Source organism: Giraffa tippelskirchi, chromosome 6, assembly GCF_054371585.1.
Source record: "Giraffa tippelskirchi isolate mGirTip1 chromosome 6, T2T-mGirTip1v1.2.pri, whole genome shotgun sequence".
NCBI lineage: Eukaryota > Metazoa > Chordata > Mammalia > Artiodactyla > Giraffidae > Giraffa > Giraffa tippelskirchi.
Window position 1 is genome coordinate 514874 of NC_137280.1, and position 24796 is coordinate 539669.

The window sequence follows — 24796 nt, forward strand, 5'->3', positions numbered from 1 at the left end:
TGAGAAGACTGGTTCCAGAAAAAGTCAAGGGATCAGATCTGACTAAGTAAGATAGGCACTTTTGGAGGATTGTCTATAGCTTCTCCATTTCTGTGTAATGAGCTAGAAAAGCAATTTACTAAGTTTAATGTTGTTGTTCAGTCCCTCAGTTGTGTCTGACTCTTTGCGCCCCCATGGGCTGCAGCACGCCAGACTTTCCTGTCCTTCACTGTCTCCCAGAGTTTGCACCAACTCATGTTTATTGAGTCAGTGATGCCATCCAAATAGTTCATCCTCTGTCACTCCCTTCTCCTCCTGCCTTCAGTCTTTCCCAGCATCAGGGTCTTTTCCAATGAGTCAGTTCTTCTCATCAGGTAGCCAAAGTATTGGCGCTTCAGCTTCAGCCTCAGTCCTTCCAATCAACACCCAGGACTGATCTCCTTTAGGACGGACTGGTTGGATCTTGCAGTCCAAGGGACTCTCAAGAGTCTTCTCCAACACCACAGTTCAAAAGCATCAGTTCTTCGGTGCTCAGCCTTCTTCATGGTCCAACTCTCACATCTGAGCATAACTAATGGAAAAACAATGGCTTTGACTATATGAACCTCTATCAGCAAAGTGATGGCTCTGCTTTTTAATATGCTGTCTGGCTTGTCATAGCTTTTCTTCCAAGGAGCAAGTATGTTTGAATTTCATGGTTAATGTAGAGGCTGGAAAAAACTTATTCCAACCCTGAAGCACTTTATGCCGTGAGACCACAGCTAATTCAGCTTGTACAGTCTGGTACCTTCCCTTCTCTATCAATTCACTTTGATCTCTTGAAGATGCTGTTGTCCTGCTAGAGCTCGATATTTTTTTGTGCATAAAATGCATAAAGGAGAAAATAAGCCAGGCAGTCACTCATATTCTAGTATTAATAACTTTACAGGGAATTTCTTCATTCTAACAAGGAAATTCTTATTTGGAATTACTGGAAGAAGGGCATTAAAAAACAAAAATGATCATTGTGCAATGAATTCTTCCTGGGAGGAGGATGAATTGAAATTGTCAGCACCGAAGATGTTCTTGGCTTACCATATCATTTTTCCCAAGGAAAGTCAGTACTTTGTCATATTGTTGCCATTTCCAAAGAATACCTTTTTTTGAAAAGTTTAAACATCTGTGAGATGAGTGCAATTGTGCGGTAGTTTGAGCATTCTTTGGCATTGCCTTTCTTTGGGATTGGAATGAAAACTGATCTTTTCCAGTCCTGTGGCCACTGCTGAGTTTTCCAAATTTGCTGGCATATTGAGTGCAGCACTTTCACAGCGTCATCTTTCAGGATTAGAAATAGCTCAACTGGAATTCCATCACCTCCACTAGCTTTGTTTATAGTGATGCTTCCTAAGACCTACTTGACTTCACATTCCAGTATGTCTGGCTCTAGGTGAGTGATCACACCATCGTGATTGTCTGGGTCGTGAAGAACTTTTTTGTACAATTCTTCTGTGTATTCTTGCCACCCCTTCTTAATAGCTTCTGCTTCTGTTAGGTCCATACCATTTCTGTCCTTTATCAAGCCCATCTTTGCATGAAATGTTCCCTTGGTATCTCTTAATTTTCTTGAAGAGATCTCTAGTCTTTCCCATTCTATTGTTTTCTTCTATTTCTTTGCATTGATCGCTGAGGAAGGCTTTCTTATCTCTCCTTGCTATTCTTTGGAACTCTGCATTGAAATGGGTATATCTTTCCTTTTCTCCTTTGCTTTTCGCTTCCCGTCCTAAAGGAGATCAGTCCTGGGTGTACATTGGAAGGACTAATGTTGAAGCTGAAACTCCGATACTTTGGCCACCTGATGCGAAGAGCTGACTCATTGGAAAAGACCCTGATGCTGGGAAAGATTGAGGGCAGGAGGAGAAGGGGACGACAAAGGATGAGATGGCTGGATGGCATCATCGACTCGATGGACATGGGTTTGGGTGGACTCAGGGAGTTGATGATGGACAGGGAGGCCTGGTGTGCTGCGGTTCATGGGGTCGCAAAGAGTTGGACATGACTGAGCGACTGAGCTGAACTGAACTGAAACATCCGTGAATCCTCCGTCATTTTCTCCCCCTGAGCTTTACCGTCTGCCAGGTACAATGTGCGGCACATAACATGCGCTGCTTCATTTGATCTGCACGCCAGTCTTATGAGGGCCCTGCTACTCAACAGGCTTCTGCTGTTGTTGTTGTTCAGTCACTCAGTCGTGTCCAACTCTTTGCGACCCCATGGACTGTAGCAGTCACTCAGTCGTGTCCAACTCTTTGCGACCCCATGGACTGTAGCACGCCAGGCCTCCCTGTCCATCACCAACTCCCAGAGCTTGCTCAAACTCACGTCCATTGAGTCAGTGATGCCATCCAACCATCTCATCCTCTGTCATCCCCTTCTCCTCCTGCCTTCAGTCTTTCCCAACATCAGAGTCTTTTCCAATGAGTCAGCTCTTCACATCAGGGGGCCAAAGTATTGGAGCTTCAGCTTCAGCATGTGTCCTTCCAGTGAATATTCAAGACTGATTTCCTTTAGGATGGACTGGTTTGATCTCATGTCCATAAACAGACTCTAAATGGTGTTTATTCTGCATTTTAGACATGTTAACTCAATCTTCACACCCACCCTCTATAGGTCCTATTATTTCCCCATTTCACAGATACAGAAACGGAGATACAAAGAGCCTGGCTGACTTGCTCAATGTCGCATGATCCCGTGGGATCCTGCAGTGCACTGTGGAGCTGTGATTTATGTCCAGGGCTTCTAGCTCCAGAATATACTGTTGTATATTGATGTTATCATTATCAGGGAGGAAACAGAAGCACAGAGAATAGCAACTTGCCCCAAGTCACACAGGCAATGAATAATGGAGCAGGGTCTCAGATTCAGGCAGCCTGCAAGCTACAGCCCTCCTATCATCCTGCACAGCGTCTTTTTTGATCAGTCGTTTCTGAAGCCGCACACACTTGCTTCCACCTCAACACAGATCTCACCGAGGCACTTAAGAAAAGATAATGATCAGAACAGGAAGGGAGGAAATTAGCTTTATCACTTATTTAGCTTCCTGATTAGTTTGTTTACTTGGCTCACTGTCTCCTTTCATTCTGAGTCAATGTGGGATAGTGGTTCATTATGAGAGAGTTGAATCCTCACTGGATTAGTTGCCAGAGTCAAAGACAACCTTAACCTCATCTAGAGCAGGGTTTCTTATCTTTAATGAGCATATGAACCCTGAAGACCTGGTGAAAATGCAGATGCTGATTCAATAGGTCTGGGATGAGCTGAGATTTTGCATCCCTCGCAAGCGTCCAGATGATGCCGATGCTGCTGGAACATGATCCGTGCTTGCTTTGAGTAGGAAGGCTGGGGTATTGAGCTTTTCCAAACTGATCAAAAAGATTTACTCCAGGACCCAGAGTTAAAATGGGGAGGAAGACATTTTCATAGATGGAAGAACACTTAGGGAGTTTGGTCAAATCAACACTGGAGAGAAGAGGGATGACCCATGAAATAAGATCTGAGCTGCACAAATTCAATCTTAGGATTGAAAGGAACCTTAAAGGTCATCTGGTCCAAACATCCAGCTGATGTTTGAATCCTGTTGAATCCCTGCCAGGTCATCTCAGCCCTTGAGTTAAAGTATTTGCCATGAGTGGAAATAAACATTCAATAGAACAAGAGAATTTCAAGATGGTGCCTGAATCACAGAAACCATCAAAGAGCGGAAGACTTTTGGAAGAGCTGTGATGTCTGATGCCAGCGCAGACAGACGCTTGCCTCTGCGCTACATTTTTAGAGTCTCTGGATATTGATTCAGAGGTTTTCAGACCATTTCATAGTAAAACCAGTGCGCTCCATCAGAGAGCCACCTGGGAGCGCTTCTTCCCTTATGCATGTCGCCCCACACATGTCACACAGCTTCCCTTACGCATGTCGCCCCGCTATGAATAGAGACGTCTGTGCTGGCTGGCAGGTGTTGGCTGCCTGCTGCTTCTTGGCTGCACTGACTGTATAAACCAGGGCCCTGGAGAAGACATATTTTCAAGGATCCAGAATCCTGCAACCGTCAATGGTTTACTCTCACTTTGATTTTACGTGCGTGCATCGTGTCCAGCTGTTTGCGATCCCGTGGACTGGGGCCGCCAGGCTCGTCTGTCCATGGGATTCTCCAGGCAAGAATACTGGACTGGGTTGCCATTTCCTCCTCCAGGGGATCTTCTGACCCAGGGATGGAACGGTGTCTCCTGTGCTTCCTACATTGGAGGCAGATTCACTGAGCCACCTGGGGACTCAGCCTGAACCAAAAGATACCTGTGCTGTGGGGCCTTCTGACTGGGAGCCGCCAGCTTCTCCGTTCCAGTTACTCTCACCTCAGGCTGGTGCGTGATGCTTCTCTGCGTTCTGTTTCAGGTGCCCGGGGACAGCGAGAAGCAGTGGAAGCCAGCCCTGGTTGTACTGACTGAGAAGGACCTTCTTATTTATGACAGCATGCCACGGAGAAAGGAAGCCTGGTTCAGCCCAGTTCACACGTACCCACTTCTTGCCACCAGGTAGCCATGGTCTTGTGTCTGGGTGTGAGGAGTTTGCTGTTTGAATCTTTTAATCAATGATAATATTTCAGCATGTGATATTACTGCTTCCTCTTGCAGCAGGAGCTGAGAGTTCCTCCAGGATGTAGGCACACATTTTTAGCCACTTAGATTAATTATCATTTCTGACCATACACAGGGCAACACAAAGCCATTTCTTCCTAACGGAGAAACAGTGGCAGCAGCGACATGCTCGCAGCCTAGTCACCTTCCTGGGCCTCCATCCCGTTCACTTTGAGATGAACTCCACACGTGTCTGCTCTTGAAGTTCAGGTAGAATCAAGTAAGGGTCTTCACTTGGTGGCACAAAGAATGTCGTGTGGGAATGGCCCACTGTGCTTTTTGGAGCTCGGTCAGCAGGAGACACCACAGCAAGTCCTTCTGCAGTGGTGGGGTGCTTGCCCTGGAAGTGGGGCTGCTGGGGTCTGTAGCTCAGCACCTTCAGTGCGCTTTTGTTGTTCATGTGACTTTATTCTAATGCATCGTGTGCTTAAGTCCCTTCTCTAAAGTCCTGAGCACGAAAGGAAGGTGTGGAAGGCGTCCTTTTTCCTTGTAGCTAACGTTAGGCCTGTGTACCCGCTTCAGTATTTGTAGATGCTCCCGTCCCTCCTACTCTGATGGCATTCTGGTCCCTCCCCAGCCTGGGAAGGGGCCTTGCAGGGACCTCTCCAAAAAAAAGGAAAGAAAAGGAAAAGATAAATAAATAAATAAACCCCACGGAAATATATATTTCAGCACAGGCAGTTTTCTTCTAATTCTGCTCCCCCATTTCTAACAACCCCAGACTTGGATGTGGCAGAGTTCAGGCTCAGCTCAAGGCCCGCTCTCGGGGCGCCCCAGGAAGAGCAGGTACGGCCCAGGCTGGGGTGGCCCCCGGGGGCGATGGCCGCCCTGGAAGCTCCCTGTTCTGCCCCTTTCCCGCCTTTATATCCTGAGCGTGAAAGCACATCAGAACAGACTCTTGCTTGCAGACCTGGCTCCTGTTGCTGGCTTTCTGTATATGCTTTTTGATAATGGGTTTAGTTTTCATTACTCCTGCTGTGTCTCTTTCTCTACCCAGAAGCTATGTGTCCATAATGTTTATGGCCCCTGCTGGCATAGTTCCTGGCAACTTGGGGCCCTTAAATGTCCATAGAATGAATTATTGAACAATGTGGGGCAGGCTCTGAAAGGAGTTTGGTCCAACGGACAGAGTGTAGTGGACTGAGGTTTGGGGGCATCTGTTCTGGGTGAGAGAGACAGTCGAGATGGCTTCTCCTATCTGAATGGATTGAGATGCCAAACGGGTTATATTCAAAGCTCAGGTGCAAGAAGAGAACGAGGCCCAGTAGCAGAGCAGAAGTACCACAAAAATCAAGACAGCAATAGTGAACAGAGCTCCCTGAACTCTCTCCTACTTACATCATGGTTGGTTATGGGGAACAGCAAGGATATCCTAAGAGTACCCATTGTTGGCCTCAGAGGTGAATAGAGGAAGCCTTCAGGGGCTGAGGACCAGGCCTAGATCACTTAGACATTCATCAAGTAAATAAAATGAAATAAAACAGTAATTTAACTTTTTAGTCCTTAAGCCTCAAAAATTTTGGCAGGATAACTATTAAAATACTATTCGTGTTTCAATAAAACCTCAATAATCAGAATACAAGTATCCTAAGATGTTCCTGCAAAGATTCAGGCTGTTTCTTAGGCTTTGTTCAAATTCAGCCCAATCCCTGTCACTGTCCACAGTTAATATCCACTCCCTTCACCCATGGGCACTGGTGTGCGGGCTCTGAGACATTCCTGTAATTGAAACCAAAGGAAGATTAGACCATAGTCACTGTCTTCCAGTTACTAAGAATATATACTGGACTCGTGCCTCTTGAAATGGTTTTCAGGAACAAAGTTTAAAGAAGGTAGCGTTTCTAGGGACTTTTCAGGCAACTTGAAAATAAAACTTACCTTCGCACACAGCTTTTGTCTCTCAGTTTCTGAGCATTCTGACTAGTGGAGGCTGCTGTTTCATTCCTGTGTGCGTATACTTATTGATTCAGGATTTTAAATATTCAGTTCCTTGATCACACTGGCCACATTTTGAGGATTCAGCAGTTGGGGCTGGTGGCCACCATTTTGCACAGCATGGATCTAGAACAGTTCCACCATCACAGAACATTCTGTTGGACAGCAGTGCCCCGGAGCATACATGACTCCCTTGGAATTTGTCCCCAGCAGTCCGTTAAAAGCTCAGGCTGCCCGGGCGGTTTCATCCTCCAGGCTTTGCAGGGTGTCAGCAGAAGCTGGGCACCTGCGGCTCTCTGTGACCCCAGGGACTGCAGCACACCAGGCCTCCCTGTCCATCACCAACTCCCCGAGCTTTCAGTTCAGTCACTCAGTCGTGTCCAACTCTTTGCCACCCCAGGGACTGCAGCACGTCAGGCCTCCCTGTCCATCATCAATACCCAGAGCTTGCTCAAACTCACGTCCATTGAGTTGGTGATGCCATCCGACCATCTCACCCTCTGTCACCCCTTCTCCTCCTGCCCTCAATCTTTCCCGCCATCAGGGTCTTTTCCGGTGAGTCAGCTCTTCGCATCAGGTGGTCAAAGTATTGGAGCTTCAGCTTCAAAATATGAACTCTTACAAAAGCAAAGTCCTCTGAAGGAGGGATGGGCATACAGACACAGTAATTTGTAGCTGAGTAGCTTTTGGTGGGCACCAAGGCACCTATCTTAGACTCACCAGCCATACGGATGTCAGGTCTGCGTTATGAGCAAATCATATGAATAACCTAAAACCATAAGCCAGCATCCAATATGGAGACAGAAGATGGAATTCCCACTTGGTGCAAGCTGTGCTCATTTAGAACTGAAGATGCAACATCTAAAAAGACCAGCGTCCAGGGGCTGCCCCGGGGGTCCTGTGGCGAAGACGCCGCCTCCCAGTGCAGGGGGTGCAGATTGGATCCCTGGTTGGGGAGCTAAGACCCCACCTGCCTCGTGGCCAAGAAACCAAAACATAATATGGGAGCAATATTGTAACAGGGTCAATAAAGGCTTTAAAAAGAAGGAAAAAGATCGGAGTGCCATCTAAATATAAAGGAGACGTGCTAGGGATGCTTGACTTCCCATCTCGCCACCCCCTCCCAGATTACTGACTCTGAACTGCAGACCAGCTCATCATGATGTGTGTGTATTAGCCCCGTGAGCAATGATAAACTGAGGCCCGTAATCGTGCCCCTGACCTCCGCTGGAAGCCCGGGAGGCAGTTAAGATGTGGAGGCCGCACTGGGAGTCTCCTTGCTTGAGCCCCTCGTGCTCTTGCCTGGAGACAGAGGAGCTGGACTCCCATCCTCCGCTTCCTCTCCCAGGACAGGGCTTAGCCCGGGGTCGCTGCACCTCCCTCCTCCCCAGTCCTGGCTGTTCACGCCCTTGGTCGAAAGCTGCCCTCTGCCCAGCCCAGCGGGGGGTGCACTTAGGGAAACGGGCTTTTAACTGATCTTTCACTGGCTCACCAGCTCCCGTGGTTTGCCTGCTTTGGTCCTGGCTAGGTTCCCTCCTGGACCCTGTGCACGGGTCTAGAAGAAGACTTATGGAAACAAACAGCGAGGAAAACGACCCCTCCGTCTCCCGTGTAATCACAGCGGAGACGCAGCCCCTTTGCGGCCCCAGGCTGGGAGCAGCGTTCCTGCCCTGAAGGTTGACCCTGTCCCTGCGCGGCCGGCCGGCCGGTTCTCCTGTTACTGGAAGGTGTGTGGTGGGTCCGGCTGCTTGTCGCTCAAAACCCAATAAACAGGCCAGGTTGGTGGAAAGTTTGCTTTATTTCAGGGGCCGGCCACTGGGGGCGGGGGGTGGACGTCTGTGCAAAGGCCCAGTCCGCCCCCGACAAGCGGGCTGAGAGCTCTCACAGACAGCGAGGCCGGGGAGCCTGCGGACGCCGTGGGGCAGCTCTGACCGTGGTCTCCAGATCGGCCCTCAGTGGTCTGACGCGCGTCGTCTTGGTGGTTTCAGGGACAGTTAATCTTCAGTTCTGGGGACATTTGTTCTCATTTTTCTGAGGCCAGTTCTCAGAAGTGTGGCGGCTCGTGTCCTGGGTAACATCTGGTCATCGTGTAGCTGACTTCTCCCACCTAGTGTCCTAGTATCGCTAAGACCGCTGGGTCTCCGAATATTATCTGCAGCCCCTGAGAAAGAACTGAAGGCCTCTGGCCATGCCTCATGACCCCATTGTTATTATTATATATATATGTGTTTCGTCTCCTGCCCTGTTGTCCGCTGTTTCCCCGTTTCTCCCTTCTCTGATTAAACCCATCCTTTGACTAGAGTTTTCCACAGACAAGAGGCAGACAGGGGGCGTGGGGGGTGGGGGCCCGGGCCTCAGGCCCTGCTGCGTCTCACTCTGAGGCGGGAGGCCAACCCCGATCCTCCCGTTACAGAGGTCACCCCGGCGCTTCCTCTGGGAAGGAGGGCTGCTCCCCGACCTCGCGGTGAAGCGCATCAAGCGACTCTTTCATTTACTTCTCGCGTGTTCCACGCACGCACCTGTGGCTCTGTGCGCTTGGCATATGAGCATTCAGGCACGTAGCCTGTCTAGTAGCATTATTTTTCCGAAGAAGGGGAGTCATGTCTTTTTGAAATTTCTTTTGAAGACCTTCTGTTAAGGTATTATTTATAAACAGTGCTATACATGAATGTTAAATGTATATAGTTCACTCAATTTTTATTTATAGATACAGAGCCACATCGTCTAAAATTTTATTATAGGTTAGGGTGTCTGCTAATTAATCATCCTGGGTAACTTTATCAGGAAGACCATTATGTACCATCTGCAAATGCCTAGACCCAGCTGCTAATAAACCCATGGCTGACCTTTGTGGAAGGAGTGTAGACAAGGCCAAGGGCTTTACATGGATTCTACCTGAGTTTGCAAAACTTGCTCAATTTAAGCATCACCTGGCTGTTCATTAAAGATTCTGGTCGCAAGCACCCGGCCTGGAGACCCTGGCTCAGCAGGCCAGGGTTAGGGGCCAGGAGTCTGTTTTTAACAAGCGTCAGATGTGGTCCTCGGGGTTGGGGGCCAGGGGTCTGTTTTTAAGAAGCGTCAGGTGTGGTCCTCGGGGTTGGGGGCCAGGGGTCTGTTTTTAAGAAGCGTCAGGTGTGGTCCTCGGGGTTGGGGGCCAGGGGTCTGTTTTTAACAAGCGTCAGGTGTGGTCCTCGGGGTTGGGGGCCAGGGGTCTGTTTTTAACAAGCGTCAGGTGTGGTCCTCGGGGTTGGGGGCCAGGGGTCTGTTTTTAACAAGCGTCAGGTGTGGTCCTCGGGGTTGGGGGCCAGGGGTCTGTTTTTAACAAGCGTCAGGTGTGGTCCTCGGGGTTGGGGGCCAGGGGTCTGTTTTTAACAAGCGTCAGGTGTGGTCCTCGGGGTTGGGGGCCAGGGGTCTGTTTTTAACAAGCGTCAGGTGTGGTCCTCGGGGTTGGGGGCCAGGGGTCTGTTTTTAACAAGCGTCAGGTGTGGTCCTCGGGGTTGGGGGCCAGGGGTCTGTTTTTAACAAGCGTCAGGTGTGGTCCTCGGGGTTGGGGGCCAGGGGTCTGTTTTTAACAAGCGTCAGGTGTGGTCCTCGGGGTTGGGGGCCAGGGGTCTGTTTTTAACAAGCGTCAGGTGTGGTCCTCGGGGTTGGGGGCCAGGGGTCTGTTTTTAACAAGCGTCAGGTGTGGTCCTCGGGGTTGGGGGCCAGGGGTCTGTTTTTAACAAGCGTCAGGTGTGGTCCTCGGGGTTGGGGGCCAGGGGTCTGTTTTTAACAAGCGTCAGGTGTGGTCCTTGGGGTTGGGGGCCAGGGGTCTGTTTTTAACAAGCGTCAGGTGTGGTCCTCGGGGTTGGGGGCCAGGGGTCTGTTTTTAACAAGCGTCAGGTGTGGTCCTCGGGGTTGGGGGCCAGGGGTCTGTTTTTAACAAGCGTCAGGTGTGGTCCTCGGGGTTGGGGGCCAGGGGTCTGTTTTTAACAAGCGTCAGGTGTGGTCCTCAGGGTTCCCACGTTTAACACTCGCAGCCCTGCGACATCTAGGTCTTATTCCTATTTCACAGAGAAGTAAACTGAGGAACTAAGAGGTTACGTAACTTACCCACAGTTGTACAGCGGGAGAGAAACAGACCCGGAATCCTGATTCTGAATCCACTTTCTGTTTTTAAAACATTTATGTGGTTTCAGCTGCGCTAGGTCTTCGCTGCCGCATGCGGTAAGCGGGAGCTACTCCCCCGCTGTGGTGTGAAGGCTTCTCTTGTTGTGGCCGGTCTTGTGGAGCACAGGCTCTAGGCGCTCAGGCTTCAGTAGCTGGGCACACAGGTTTAGTTGCTCTTCGACATGTGGAATGCTCCCAGACCAGGTACCGAACCCATATCCCCTGCATTGGCAGGCAGATTCTTCACCAGGAGACCACCAGGGAAGCCCTGAATTCACCTTCTTAACCACCATTCAGTAAAGCGAGAATGGTGGCTCAGATGGTAAAGAATCTGCCTGCAATGCCGGAGACTCGAGATCCAACCAGTCCGTCCTAAAGGAGATCAACCCTGAATATTCATTGGAAGGACTGATGCTGAAGCTAAAGCTCCAATACTTTGGCCACCTGATGGGAAGAACTGACTCAGTGGAAAAGACCCTGATGCTGGGAAAGATTGAAGGCGGGAGGAGAAGGGGACAACAGAGGATGAGACGGTTGGATGGCATCACCGACTCGATGGACATGGGTTTGAGTGGACTCTGGGAGTTGGTGATGGACAGGGAGGCCTGGCGTGATGCGGTTCATGGGGTCGCAGAGTCGGACTCGACTGAGCAACTGAACAACAACAGCAGCCACCATTCTCTGCAGCCTCTCAGGAGCGTGTTTCGTATCCGCTGAAGATTACGTGGCTCTTCGAATTTGCTGAGTGGATCATATAAATCTTTCCTTAGCGCTCCTGACAGCTTAGTGATGAATAGAGCACCATCCAGATCCTACAGCAGAGTGAGGACAGAGCTGGGGACTCGCTGAGACCTGGAGTTTACGCCCAGGACTTAGGCCAGGGGTTCTCAAAGTGTCATCCCCAGCCGGGAATGTGAGCACCACCTGGGAACTGGGGGCACATTGCAGACCCCCCATCCCACTTCAGAAGAATTAAATCAGAAACTCCGGGACTGGGGCCCGGCCCGTATGTGAGGCCACAAGCCCTCCAGGTGCTTCTGATGTGGGCAGATGAGAGCCGCCGGTTCAGAAGACTCTTCTGGCTCCCAGGGTTCCTGGTGGGAAGGAAACGCCGTAGCCAGGGCTGGGGCCTTTGTCCTCTGTATTCTGCAGAAGCACCGTTTGTTTCAAGCAGTGGTGACCACTGATGAGTTAGTTTGAAGGCTGTCCTGGACCCAGGTGCCCACAGAGTCATCAGCAGTTCCAAGAATGTGCATATGGCTGCCCTGCTCTTCCATCTTATAGGCATTTTCCACTGGTCCTTTGCCCTCTACCTCAGCTTCCTCCGAATGACTGCACAGTGCCCCATCAGCAGATCCTCCAGGACACAGGATGCTACTGCATAGCAATGACTCAAGTACAGACTTGTTTAGCGTGATGCCTGACACATAGCCACAACAAAATACCGCAGATCGGTGGCTTAAGCAACAGGTAACTATTTTCTCACAATCCTGGCAGCTGGAGGTCTAAGATCAGGGTACCAGCCTGGTTTGTTTCTGGGAGAACTCTGTTTTTTGTGTGTGTGTGTGCTTCACTCAGGATCTTAGTTCCCTGGCCAGGGATCAGACCTGAGCCTCCTGTGTTGGGAACACAGAGTCCTAATCACTAGGCCACCAGGCAAGTCCTAAGACTTGCTGTAGATGGCTGTCATGGTCACATGACTTCCTTGTGTCCCTGAGGAGAGAAAACTTGAGCTCTCTGGGTCTCTTCTTACAAGGACACTAACCCCATCAGAGCAGGGCCCCACCCTTGTGACCTCATTTTACCTTAAGGACCTTGGTTCTGTCTCTCAATACCATCACATTGTAGATTGCAGCCTCCCTGTATGAACGGATGGCTGGGGCAGAATTCAACCATTGCACTGACACGAGTACAGCTTGTTTAACATGATGCACAGCAAGACTGGCAGCTGTCAGTCCTGGTGCCTCCATCCTAGCAGTCCTGGAAAGCACTGTTCAGAATGCCAGAGGGTCTTTTCTCTTGCAGAAGAAGAACTGTCTGGGACTGCAGCCAGTAGGAAACAGGTTTCTTCTGAAATCAAGTCATTCCTCAGCTCAGACATTTCATAGCTGACTTGTTGATTTGTTTGTAGTTCTTTTTTTGGCGGGGGCGGGGGGGGTTCATCCAGACATATCAAATTTATATTTTTCTGGAAGATGAAAATGTGATTGCATTTCAAGGCAGAGGCACTAGGAATGCTCACAATGGTCTTGGTGTCAGCTGCCACAGGAAGCTTCCAGGCAGCCTCTTCTCCCGGGGACAGCATTCCAAGGTGCCTGCGTGCCCTGATGGTGCTGCTCACAGAGTGTGCTCAGGAAGCTTGCAAACATATTGTAATTTTAGCTGCTCTCATCTCTCAGCTTTTTATGAGTCCTTGGGAAAGCATTTTTTTGCTTGCTGCTGCTGCTGCTAAGTCGCTTCAGTCGTGTCTGACTCTGTGCGACCCCATAGACGGCAGCCCACCAGGCTCCCCCCTCCCTGGGATTCTCCAGGCAAGAAGACTGGAGTGGGTTGCCATTTCCTTCTCCAGTGCATGAAAGGGAAAAGTGAAAGTGAAGTCGCTCAGTTGTGTCCGACTCTTAGCGACCCCATGGACCGTAGCCCACCAGGCTCCTCTGTTTTTCGCTTAGCGAAAGCTTATTTGATGTTGCTGAAGATTAAAAAAAGGAAGGGGTTCTTGCCCATAGAGGAGTGTGTTTGTCTTTTGTCACTGTCGTCATCACTGGTGAGTGAGGTAGGTCTACAGAGAACTAGGATTGAGGTTGCAATATTTCTGAAATTCTAGAAGAAGTGTAGCCCCAAAATTCTGCCCACCCAGTCCCAGGGGTTGGGGAACAGTTCAGGAGCACAGAGCTTGTAGAAAGAATGAAGCCGCTCTGAGCCCAGTTTCCCGACCTGTCCGTTTGGAGGAGCTGAAGAAAGCCAACCGGCGAACATGCACCGCTCCCCCCTGATGTCACTTGGGAGCCAGAGACGCGCAGCGTTTGTACTAAACGTGTCGGGGAACCTTTGGTGCGTTAGGAACTAACCTGTTTCTAAGTGCTAAAAGTAGCTGCCGCCTCAGGCAGGTGCAGATGTTTTAGGAATGCTTTCCACTAGGAAAGGCTGGCCAGTTGCATCTGTCAAACTCTGAATTATAATCAGCCTGTGGTTTTCACACTAAGCCTGGGAGGCCCCTCTGCTTAGAGGACGTGGGCCTGTTCCACGGGCTTCCCCTCGGGCAGCGCAGAAGGAGCCGCGTGCCCGCGAACCCGTGTTGTGTCAGACTGAGAAATGTGGGGCCAGCCCTCACACTGTCCATCACGTGTGTGTCTCTGCGTGTCCGGTGCACACTAACGGCCACCGCCGCCCTCACTCAAGCTGCTGCGGGAGCCCTTCAGACGCGGGGGGATTAGCTGAGCGAGGAGATTCGTGGACTTTGGAATCAGACAAACCAGGGGTCAGATTCTGAGACTTCTGCTTGCAATGGGGCAAAGTATTAATATCAGTTTCTCTGAATCCCAGTCTCCTCATCTACAGGAAGCAGGTAATAGTAACTTCTGCTGCTTCCAGTTATTGATAAGATGGATTTCTCAATCAGTCTTACAGTGTGTGTAAGCATTCAGCATGTAACAGATATAATAAGTGATAGATAAATGCTAGCAGTCATTATTATTGGAGAAAATAGTTGGCATTAATGCATGAATGGCTGAAAAGGAACTGGATCTATTTGACCCTGCATGTGATACTGCATTTGCCAAGGACTTGTAGTGTCTTAAACCAAAGTCACTGAGTTGTGAGGATTGGGCTAAGAAAGAGCCATGGATTTGTTTGCAGGGACTGGGAAGTGTGAGATGGAAATAGGGACCCTGGAACCCCTTACTTCACAGCATGAAGCTAGTCCTGGGTGCTCCCGTGGGGAATGCATGGCAGGCGGTCGCGTGGCTCTGAAAGTGTACCTGGATAAGCACTGGTCGGAACTGGGCTCCAGTCTGCTTCGCTGCTCACTCTCCTTTGTTTAATGGGTCTTGGCTTCCACTCAGGATCCCTAATGGTGTCCACTATCTGAGAGATGGGACCTTGCCTGATTCCTTTACCACCATATTCAGATGGAAGAAGTTGAGAAGGTAGCAGTGAGGCAGGTATTCAATTATTCTTGGCCGAGGGACAACAGGCTAATTCTTGGGCAGCCCTTCCTGTCTGATAGTTCGGGGCTTGTTGGGGATTCTTCCCCTTCACTTCTTCCCTGGAGACTGTTGACTGTTGACCCCCAAGTTAGGGTGGCCAGCTGATGAAACACAGAATTCAAGAGAAGCAGGACCATTCAAGAGGTCTAACCAGTTGCTTTTCCTTCCTTCTCCTTTCTTTCTTTCTTTTCTTTATTTTTCTGTGACTTGCACTGTGGCATATGCATGGAGATACTAATTACAGCTATTAAGGAAAATGAGGGTGTAATATTGCTTAGCAACCCAGTTACCTAATCTGTAATTTTACTAATTTGGCTGAATCTGTGTGCTGCAACTGTTTTGGTTTTAATTAAGGATATTAATAATAATGTTTTTAATGGAACATTTTATGCAACATTCTCTAACGCCTTATCCAGAATTAAATTAGTGCGTAAGCATCCCTTGTGAGGGAGGGTTTTCTGTCTGTGTTTTTCTTGAAACTAGTCAGACGAAAGGGGCCTCTCTGAGGATCAGGGAACAATATGCAGCCTCACGTCACACCTCAGTTGTTGGCTGCGGGATGTGGGCTGGCCCCCACAGAGATGACTGCTTCTACTGCCAAGCTCCCGAAATCTTGGACAGAGAATTTGACTTGAAAGGGGGCTTATCACACAACCTCTTTGAGCCTCCTGGTATCCACCGCTTTGGGCATAGGACATAATTTTAAAACATTTCACCCTTTCTTTTTGTCTTAGAAAAATTAGATGGGTTAGGCACCCATTTGTTTATTGATAGTAGTGCATATGTGCTCATGTGTGTCCGACTCTCTGCAACCCCATGGATTGTAGCCCACCAGGCTCTCTGTCCATGGAATTTTCCAAGCAAGAATACCGGAGTGGGTTGCCATTTCCTCCTCCAGGGGATCTTCCCAACCCAGGGACCAAACCTGAATCTCCTGTGTGGGCAGGTAGATTCTTTATCCCTGAGCCACTAGTGAAAGCACTAGTTGCTAAAGATGGATTTGGAAGGCAGAAACAGGGAATGGATGTTAGGCTCATACGACATTCGATCCCAGTTACCTTTCAAGATCATTTTTTTTCAGGATGAATTAATCTGGAAATTAGCATTTAGTGGATGCAAATCCAGGTTCTTTGGATTGAGCCGTAAGTTCTCTTTGGTATCACTGAGGGGCAGAGAGGGGAGAAAGCGGTAATACCTCAGAGCAGTAATTAATCAACCCTCTTGGAAAAGAGTCCTCTTTGTGTTCCAGTTGTTCATTCAGTCATTCATTTAACCAATACTGTCTGCCATGTGCCTGGAATTGTTCTAGGTGCCAAGTGGGCAGCACGGGGTAATCAAATCAAAAGTCCTACCCAGCTCAAATTAATTACACTAATGACTCTTACAGTATAGTCTGTGCCAGATACTGTTTCATACAGTATTCCTGAAACTCAGCTCATCCAAACAGACTGCTAACCCATCGCAGGTTGCGTTTGAAGACCCCGAGGCACGGAGAGTTTAAGAAACTTGTCAAGGGACCCCCTGGTGGTGCAGTGGTTAAGAATCCACCTTGCAATGTGGGGCCATGGGTGGCTTCGACCCCTGGTCCCAGAACTAACATCCCGCAGGCTGTGGGGCAGCTGAGCCCAGGAGCTGCAGGAAAAGATCTTACATGCCACAGCTAAGACCAGAGGCAGCCAAATGATTTCTTTTTAAGGAAACTCGTCAAGGGCATGCAGTTGGCTGAGAGCCAAGATGGAGTGTCTGCTTCTCTGCTCTGAGTTCTTACACCGATGGCTTTATTCTCTCACCCAGCTGTCTCATATTATATTCGTTTGTTCACTTACCTGCACTCTTACACTCGATCATAGGGGGTGTAAACTCTTGCTGGAGTTGGTGGCTTTGATTCCAACCATGGGAATGTGTATCTGAATTTTGTAACTGGGAACAAAACATGTCCTTGGACTTCTCAAGCTGTTTCAGAGAAAACTTAGAAATTGAGTGTGAACTGCAGCTTGAAAACTTGTCCCAGGGTACCAGTATTTTTTTCTCGTCGGGTAAGAAAGTTATCTTCTCTAGGGAGACAGCATTTTCTGGGTTTCTATAGTTTAGTCCCAGCTGCAGATAAGAAACAGATGGTCATATTTTCAAGGATACACAAATAACTTAAAATGTAAAATAATTGAAAGATAAATAATAGCTATTTCAGAATCTTCCCCAGGGACTACAGATCAGGAAAGATGTTTGGAAAGAATCTTGGGAGGAATATGAAGAGGCAGTTCCTGGCAGGATGGGGAAAAGTCAGGCCAACAGATTCTATCCTTAGCCCTACCTTTTCCAGTGTCCAAGTGATGACTTTTAAAATAATAATGTCCAGCTGACATTTACTCAGTACATAGTATCCCAAATCTGGTCACTGTAATGTGTTCCCAAATGCAGTTGGCAAGTGAAGAGCCATTAAAAACTTTTCAGTGGCCGCACATTTCAAAGGATTTCAAAATAGGTCAAGTGTGGGTGCGTGCATGAGTAGTTTTCACTGTCCTCTTGAATTCACGTTTCAAAAACATCTTGAAAAACTAGCGTTCATGTAGTTACTCGGGCAGTATGTGTTGACCTCTCACCATAAGTCAGGTAGGATACTAGACACGAGGGAATCCGTGAGAGACGGGACAAGCCTCCTACCCCGAAGGACATCAGGGGAGATGAGGAGGTGGTCTTGAAGCAGTAGGGTGGGGACTTCCCTGGCGGCCCAGTGGTTAAGGCTCTGCACGGGCAACGCAGGGGCTCAGCTTCGACCCCTGCTCTGCAGCAGTGGATTGGTGGTATGTGTGGAGTGCAGGGAACGGGCGCCCACCTTAGGAGATCGTGCTGCTCTTGGACACCAGCAGATGGCTGAGCCTCAGCAGTCAGCTGCTCCCCCCAGCCTCTTCCTTCACCCCGGACCTGTCAGCGTGAACACCTGAGCAGGAAGCCTTACACAGCAGGAGGAGCCCAGGGGCTCCAGCCTCGGCAGGCTCAGCTCACCCGAGATCCCAGGAAGCAAGTCGTCTGCTCCAAGCGTGGCTCTCACGGACGGGCCGAGGCCCGAGGAGGGCTCGGATCTCAGGGCGAGAGCGCTCCCGTCCGCGTGCGCCCGCGCTGCCCGGCACAGCCGCCGCAGACGCGTGGGCCTCCTCCCTCCTTCGCGTTCCTCAGCCTCTCTTCTCCAGACTGCGTTCTCAGCGGTTTCTGATGCTCAGGAGGAGGAGAGGGAAAGGGCTCCCCGAGACCCCGCAGGGCACCCCGGAATCCAGAAGGACCCTGAAACTTCCGCCGGCAGGGCTCAGCTCTCTCCTGTCTCATTTGCTGGCGGCCAGTAGGGGCATGTGAGGGGTCAATGAGGTCACGAGTGTAGCCTTCACCGCACTGGGTCGGTTAGCTTCATCCTGGGAAAGGCCATCTCTCAGCCTGCGATGTCAGGTGACAGGAGCCAGACATGAACGACTTGGACTAACAAGACAGGGACCAGTGCAAGACGATGCGGATGACTTCATCTAGTATTCCGCCGCGGAACTGCCACCAACATTAAACAAACAAAACATGTATTGCGCACTGAGTCAGAATGTATTTATTTTTCAGTGCCGTGGAAGTCCTGATTCTAAACATTAAAGTGAAAGATTTGGGTTCATTTTAGCCCCATAGCCTTGTAAAGCTAATCTTTACATTGTGTGCTATTTATTGCTTAGAGAAATTTTTAAGAATTTTAAAAAAATAAGTAGAAATAAAACCACCCACAAAATTGCTTGACATTTTAATAGATTTGTTCGCAAGCTTCTGTTTTATATCATTGAATTGCATAGTAACTTAGTAAGTTAAAGTTGTTCAGTCGTGTCCGACTCTTTGCAATCCCATGGACTGTACAGTCCATGGAATTCTCCAGGTCAGAATATTGGAGTGGGTTGCCATTTCCTCCTCCAGGGGATTTTCCCAACCCTGGGATCGAACCCAGGTCTCCTGCATTGCAGACGGATTCTTTACCAGCTGAGCCACGAGGGAAGCCCATTGAATTGCATACCTGTACTCAATTGCTCAGTCGTGTCCAACTCGTTGCGACTTCATGGACTGCAGCCCTCCAGGCTCATCTGTCCATGGGATTTTCCAGGCAAGAAGACTGGAGTGGGTTGCCATTTCCTCCTCCAGGGGATCTTCCCGACCTAGGGATTGAATCTGTGTCTCCTGTGTCTCCTGCATTGGCAGGTGGGTTCTTTACCATTGAGCCACCTGGGAAGCCCTGCTTATCAAGAGTCTCTCAGTGAATATAGGTGCATTTCCCCACATTCACACATATTTACAAATAATTTGTTAGGTCTATGCTGTTCCCCATCCTGAGGATGTGTTCCCGTGTGTGTTGTGTAGATATCTGATGTAGTTCATTTGATTTTCATCTGGAAGGAGTGTCCTTTTGTTACCAGTATGCGTACTACGTAGCAGAAGAGACAATTCACTCTACCTCACAGTTGACATACCGTACTGCATGTTTCATTAACCAAGATTGGTATAATCAAAAGAACACACAATTCAGTATGTCTGCTATTCTTCAGATGGCAAATCAACTTGTTCTTTAACACAGATATTTGATAATTCACACTTGAAAGTGAAAGTCACTCAGTTGTGTCCGACTCTCTGCAACCCCATGAACTAAACAGTCCATGGAATTCTCCAGGCCAGAATACTGGGGTGGGTAGCCGTTCCCTTCTCCAGGAGATCTTCCCAACCCAGGGATCGAACCCAGGTGTCCTGCATTGCAGGCAGATTCTTTACCAGCTGAACCACAAGGGAAGCCCAAGAATACTGGAGTGGGTAGCCTTTCCCTTCTCTAGCGGATCTGCCTGACCCAGGAATTGAACCGGGGACTCCTGCACTGCAGGTGGATTCTTTACCAGCTGAACTGTCACACTTGGCTAGTTGAAAAATCTGTTTTTCCCCTTCCCTTTTCTTCTTCAATGAGAATTTGGTAATAAGAGAAAGAACGAAGTACTCCAATAGTCCTTCCTCCAAAGGCGCTTTTTCTTCTTCACCACTATTTCCTGTAACAGTGAGTTTCCCCATCAAAACTCCCTGTGCCTGGTAAGGGTCAGCTTCGTACGAGGCTTGCTCAATCCTTGCTATACTGGGTTAGTGATTTCATTCCTTACATCCGGACTTACCAGATGCAGAATTTCTAACACATTGCATTCTCCAGTTACTATTGGCTTTAATTTTAGTGTCTCTGGAGGAAAAGAAATCTGAGTGAGAAATGCGCAAGCACAGGACATTCTCCGTGAGGTTGCATTTTGTGCCTCGCTTCACTCGTGCCTCTGGGTTACGCTTTGCTGGCCATGGACTGTGGCAAAGTCGATGTCCCCTGGGTAGAAGCTGAGTGGATAGAGAGAGAGAGTATGAGCAGGGAAGTCATCAGGAGACTAACCCTTACTGACCGCTTACTAGGATGCATTGGGCACTGAATCAAGTCCTTTAGGTATCTTCTCCTTAGAACGGTTTCCTTCTGGCCGGGCCGGGTCTTCGCTGCCATGGGCTTTCTCCGGTCGCAGTGAAAGGGCTCCTTTCTGGGTGCGAGGCAGGCTTCTCGTGCTGCTGGCTCCCTCGACGCGAGCACAGGCTCGAGGTGCACAGGCGTGGCTGCGCAAGGCCAGTGGACTCTCCCTGGGCCAAGAATCAAACCCTTATCGCCTGCATTGGCAGGCAGATTCTTAACCATGGACCACCCGGGAAGTCCCTTTGTATATTTTCTTATATTAGTATTTAATACGGTAGCTTAGCTGGTAAAGAATCTGCCTGCAATGCTGAAGACCCTGGTTTGATTCTTGGGTCAGGAAGATCCGCTGGAGAAGGGATAGGCTACCCACTCCAGGATTCATGGGCTTCCCTGGTGGCTCAGGTGGTAAAGAATCCGCCTGCCATGCGGGAGACCTGGGTTCGATCCCTGGGGTGGGAAAGATCCCCTGTAGGAGGGAAAGGCTACCCATGCCAGTATTCTGGCCTGGAGAAGTCCGTGGACAGAGGAGCCTGGCGGGCTACAGTCCTCGGGGTTGTAAAGAGTTGAACACGACTGAGCGACGGAGCACAGCGCAGCAATGCTGACCCTAATCCTGTGAGGCAGGAATGACATTTTTTAGGTAAGGAGACCGAGGGCAGGGGCCAGGGATGGGAATATTTACTGCGTACAAACCGGATCCAGGTTCTGTTCATTCAACCTTTACAGCCCTCCTTTGTGAACTGACGACTCTTGGAATGTTTAACTCAGACGGCAGAAGAGGGTCCTGAGGCAGGTGGCCATTCCTCCCAAACGTGTGTCCCTTTTCAGCTGACTGGGCAGCCGGCCAGCCATGTCCAACTGACACAGATTTTAAGATTTTAAAAAGGAAGCATTAGATATATTTGTCTTTTTTATTTCATTCATTTTACTTCTATCTTCAGGGTTTTTTAACTTTTATTCATTTATTTTTTTGACCTCACTGCACAGCAGGGGGGATCTTAGTTCTCTGACCAGGTATAGAGCCCACACCCCTCGCTCCAGCAGCGCAGAGTCTTTCTTCACCACTGGATGGCCAGGGAAGCCCCAGATACATTTCTTAAAATGACTGAAATGTAAACACCTTTGAGTAGAAAAACACTTCAGAGCAACTAAGAAAACAGTGTGAACTTGCGTTTTCTCTGCGTGCTGCTTCTTAATGAATTTTTACCCGCCCCTCAGTCCCTTTAAATTCTCTATTAGACTTTTGAGAAATGCTCTTGTTTTATTTACTCTCCCCCAGACGTTGAAGCCTCAGGCAGCTTCTCAGTCACTCTCATCACAAAGCGCTCTCCTTCCTCCCGATAAGCTGGACTCAGTCTCTACACGTGAAATCCCTGGGACGGTCGGGGAGGAACGGTGTCAGCAGAGTGTCCGTCACGGCGTCCCAGACTCCTCCTCTCAGCGAGCTGCAGGGAAATTCTCTGTCTTGTATTCACTTCTTGTTGAGGCAAAACTGGCAAATAAATGTATACCATGATGATTTCCTGTCCATATCCATTATGAAATGATTACCACAATCAAGTTAATACATCCATTACCTCACATCATTACCTCTTTTTTTGCAAATTTTATTTTTTAGCAAATTTCATGTCTAAATGATGTCATACAGTATCTATCTTTCTCTGTCTGGCTTATTTCAGTTAGCATAATGCTTCCAGATTCATCCATAAGGTTGCAAATGGCAGAATTTCCTTTTTTGTTTAAGGCAGAATAATATTACATTATGTATATATGCCTCACATCTTCTTTATCGATTCATCCACAGATGGGCACTCAGGTTGCTCCCATAGTTTGTCTATTATAAATAGTGCTGCAGTGAACTTGGGGGTGCAGACACTTCTTTCAGATATTGATTTTGCTTCCTTCAGATATATTGTCAGCAGTGGCACTGCTGGGCCCCTTGGTTGTGCCAATTTTAACATTTTGAGGGCCCTCCATGCTCTTTTCCGTAGTGGCTGCACGAATTGGCACAACCACCCACAGTGTGCAAGGGCCCCCTTCGTCCGCTTCCTTGCCAACACTTGCTCTCTTTTGTACCTTCTCTATCTTCAAAGAACTGTACAATCAAAAGCCTTTTTCAATGAACCTTTTTCTTCAAGTCAGCATTGCAAACCACCCCTCCCACCGAATTTCAACTTTGTAAAGTGAAAGAAAGCTCCTCAGAGTTATAGGAACTTGTCACTAGAAATTCAGTGGGCTACAGTAGGTTTTATTTCACTGATAATTTTGGTCTACAGTATTTAAACTTCAAGAGAAAATAAGCCTTTGGATTTCTTCTGTACAACTTTTAATCTAGAGGTAAGAAGCCCTTTGCCTAAGAAAATAACTCTCCCACCCACCAAGTGAATCACAGCTGGAATTCCACGTCAACCCATGAGCTGTTAGTTTCTGTGTTGAAGGAAGAGGCTGAAAACGCAAACATCCTGGAGACGAGTAGCATTTCCTACATTGCGCTCTCGTGCTCCCCTGCAAATCAATGATACGAGAGTCTCTCCCAAAAGGAGGCTGGATATGGAGGAGGAGCAGGGCAAGCATAAGCGATCCGAGTGCTTAAACGGGGCAAGTGACGAGGAGGGGCCAGCGCTGCCCAGAAGGCGGCCCCCGCGACCGGCTGCCTGGTTTCCTCTGGCCTTTAGAAAGGATGGACCATGGGAGTCACAGGTTATGCTGGATGTGTGCTCTAAAGTCAGTGTGTCTGGTGAAAATCACTCTTGAACATCACTTTAATCTCCCATTAAGTGCAGTTCTCTTCCATGTCTGGTGAGGTGCAGCATCACTGTGCTTCTTCAAGCTTTGCAAACAGTTTTATTAAACGATTCAGGTTGATTTGGGCTGTGCTGAGACTCCGTCGCTGCTTGCGGGCTCTCTCTAGCTGTGGCGCGGGAGCTGCTCTCTCATTGCCGCGCCCCGGCTCCTGCTGCGGGGCTTCTCTTGTGGAGGACGGGCTCTGGCCTCTAGCTGTGGCTCACAGGCTAAGCTGCCCCAAGGCATATGGGATCTTCCTGGACCAGGGATGGAATCGGTGTCCCCTGCATTGCAAGGTGGATTCTTAACCACCGGACCACCAGGGAAGCCCTCTTTTTCAAGCTTTACACAGACACACAGATTGCTACTTCTTTAGCTGAGTCCCATGGTTGTCTGCTTGCATTTGGAGGCTGAGTGCATGAGAAATGCACACCCAGAAGTGCATTCTCTGCAGCCAGATGCTCCAGAGTACAAGAAAAATGGTGTGTGTGGAGGGGCTAAATCCAACTCAGAAAACAACAGATATCCTTCCTTGTCTCATGCTTGCAGCGGGTCACACGTATGTAGCGGCAGTGACGGGGGGGGGGGGGGTGGTTACACACTATTTAAAACTGTTCTCTCTCAGTCCTTTCCGTAGCTTCCTTTTTTGGTCTAAGTGTCGGCATAGTCAACCGATGCCCGGTTCTTGGCCGCTGTTTTCATCTCCCTCTACCACTGGCGGGGAACTGAGTGAGAAGGAGGCAGAAACCACTGTGAACATTAGGGTGTCCTGGATCTTTGGGTTCCGGATCAGAAAAAGGAGAGCAATTCAGGCAAATCACCAGCTGGAGCTTTTTCTCAAGAGATGTTTCAGGTGAATACAGTGGTTTCCATTTTGATAATTTCTCCCTCTTCTTCTCAACAGGCTGGTCCATTCCGGTCCAGGAAAAGGATCACCCCAGGCTGCTGTGGATCTGTCTTTTGCAACACGAACTGGTACCCAGCAGGGGATTGAAACGCACCTCTTCAGGGCTGAGGCCAGCAGGGACCTCTCACACTGGACGCGGAGCATAGTGCAGGGCTGCCACAACTCGGCGGAGCTCACTGCGGAGATCAGCACAGGTGCGCATCCGGGCTTGTGACGTCACATCCTTATGGGAAGGAGGCTCCCTCCACTGCATCATGCCTCAAAGGAGATTCCATTGCTGGCTCCTTTTGGGGTCCTTAAAATTCCAGAGGAGATAAATTTCAAATTCTTCTAAATTAAGGCACTAGTAATGCCCTAGTAAAATGGGACCTAGGGAGCAATCCCCCCGCCCCGCCACAGCTAGAGAAAGCCCAAGAGCAGCGATGAAGACCCAGCTCAGCCAAAAGTAAATAAAGTAATTAAACACTTTTTCAAAAGCTTGAAAAAGAACAGTGATGCCAGACTTCTTGAGACATGGATGAGAACTACACTTTATGGGAGATAAAAGGGATCTTCACAAGTGATTTTTACTGGACATTATTAGTGCCTTTAGTAATGGTCTACTAACATGCAGCCTAGGGGTTTGACTATGAAAACTCTTATTTCATCTTCTTGCAGAAAAAGTGGGTAGCTTGGCTGT

The 24796-nt window shown here is 48.9% G+C and overlaps 1 protein-coding gene across 3 annotated transcripts in view; it reads left to right on the top strand.

Moving 5' to 3' along the window:
* The window catches only part of SNTB1 (syntrophin beta 1), a 242530-nt gene that overhangs the window by 203343 nt on the left and 14391 nt on the right, over positions 1 to 24796 (top strand). For all 3 annotated transcript variants that reach the window (XM_081504802.1, XM_081504803.1, XM_081504804.1), the window contains exons 4-5: positions 4402 to 4541; positions 24115 to 24311. In XM_081504802.1, coding sequence (XP_081360928.1) covers positions 4402 to 4541; positions 24115 to 24311 — 337 coding nt within the window. The remainder of the gene's footprint in view (positions 1 to 4401; positions 4542 to 24114; positions 24312 to 24796) is intronic.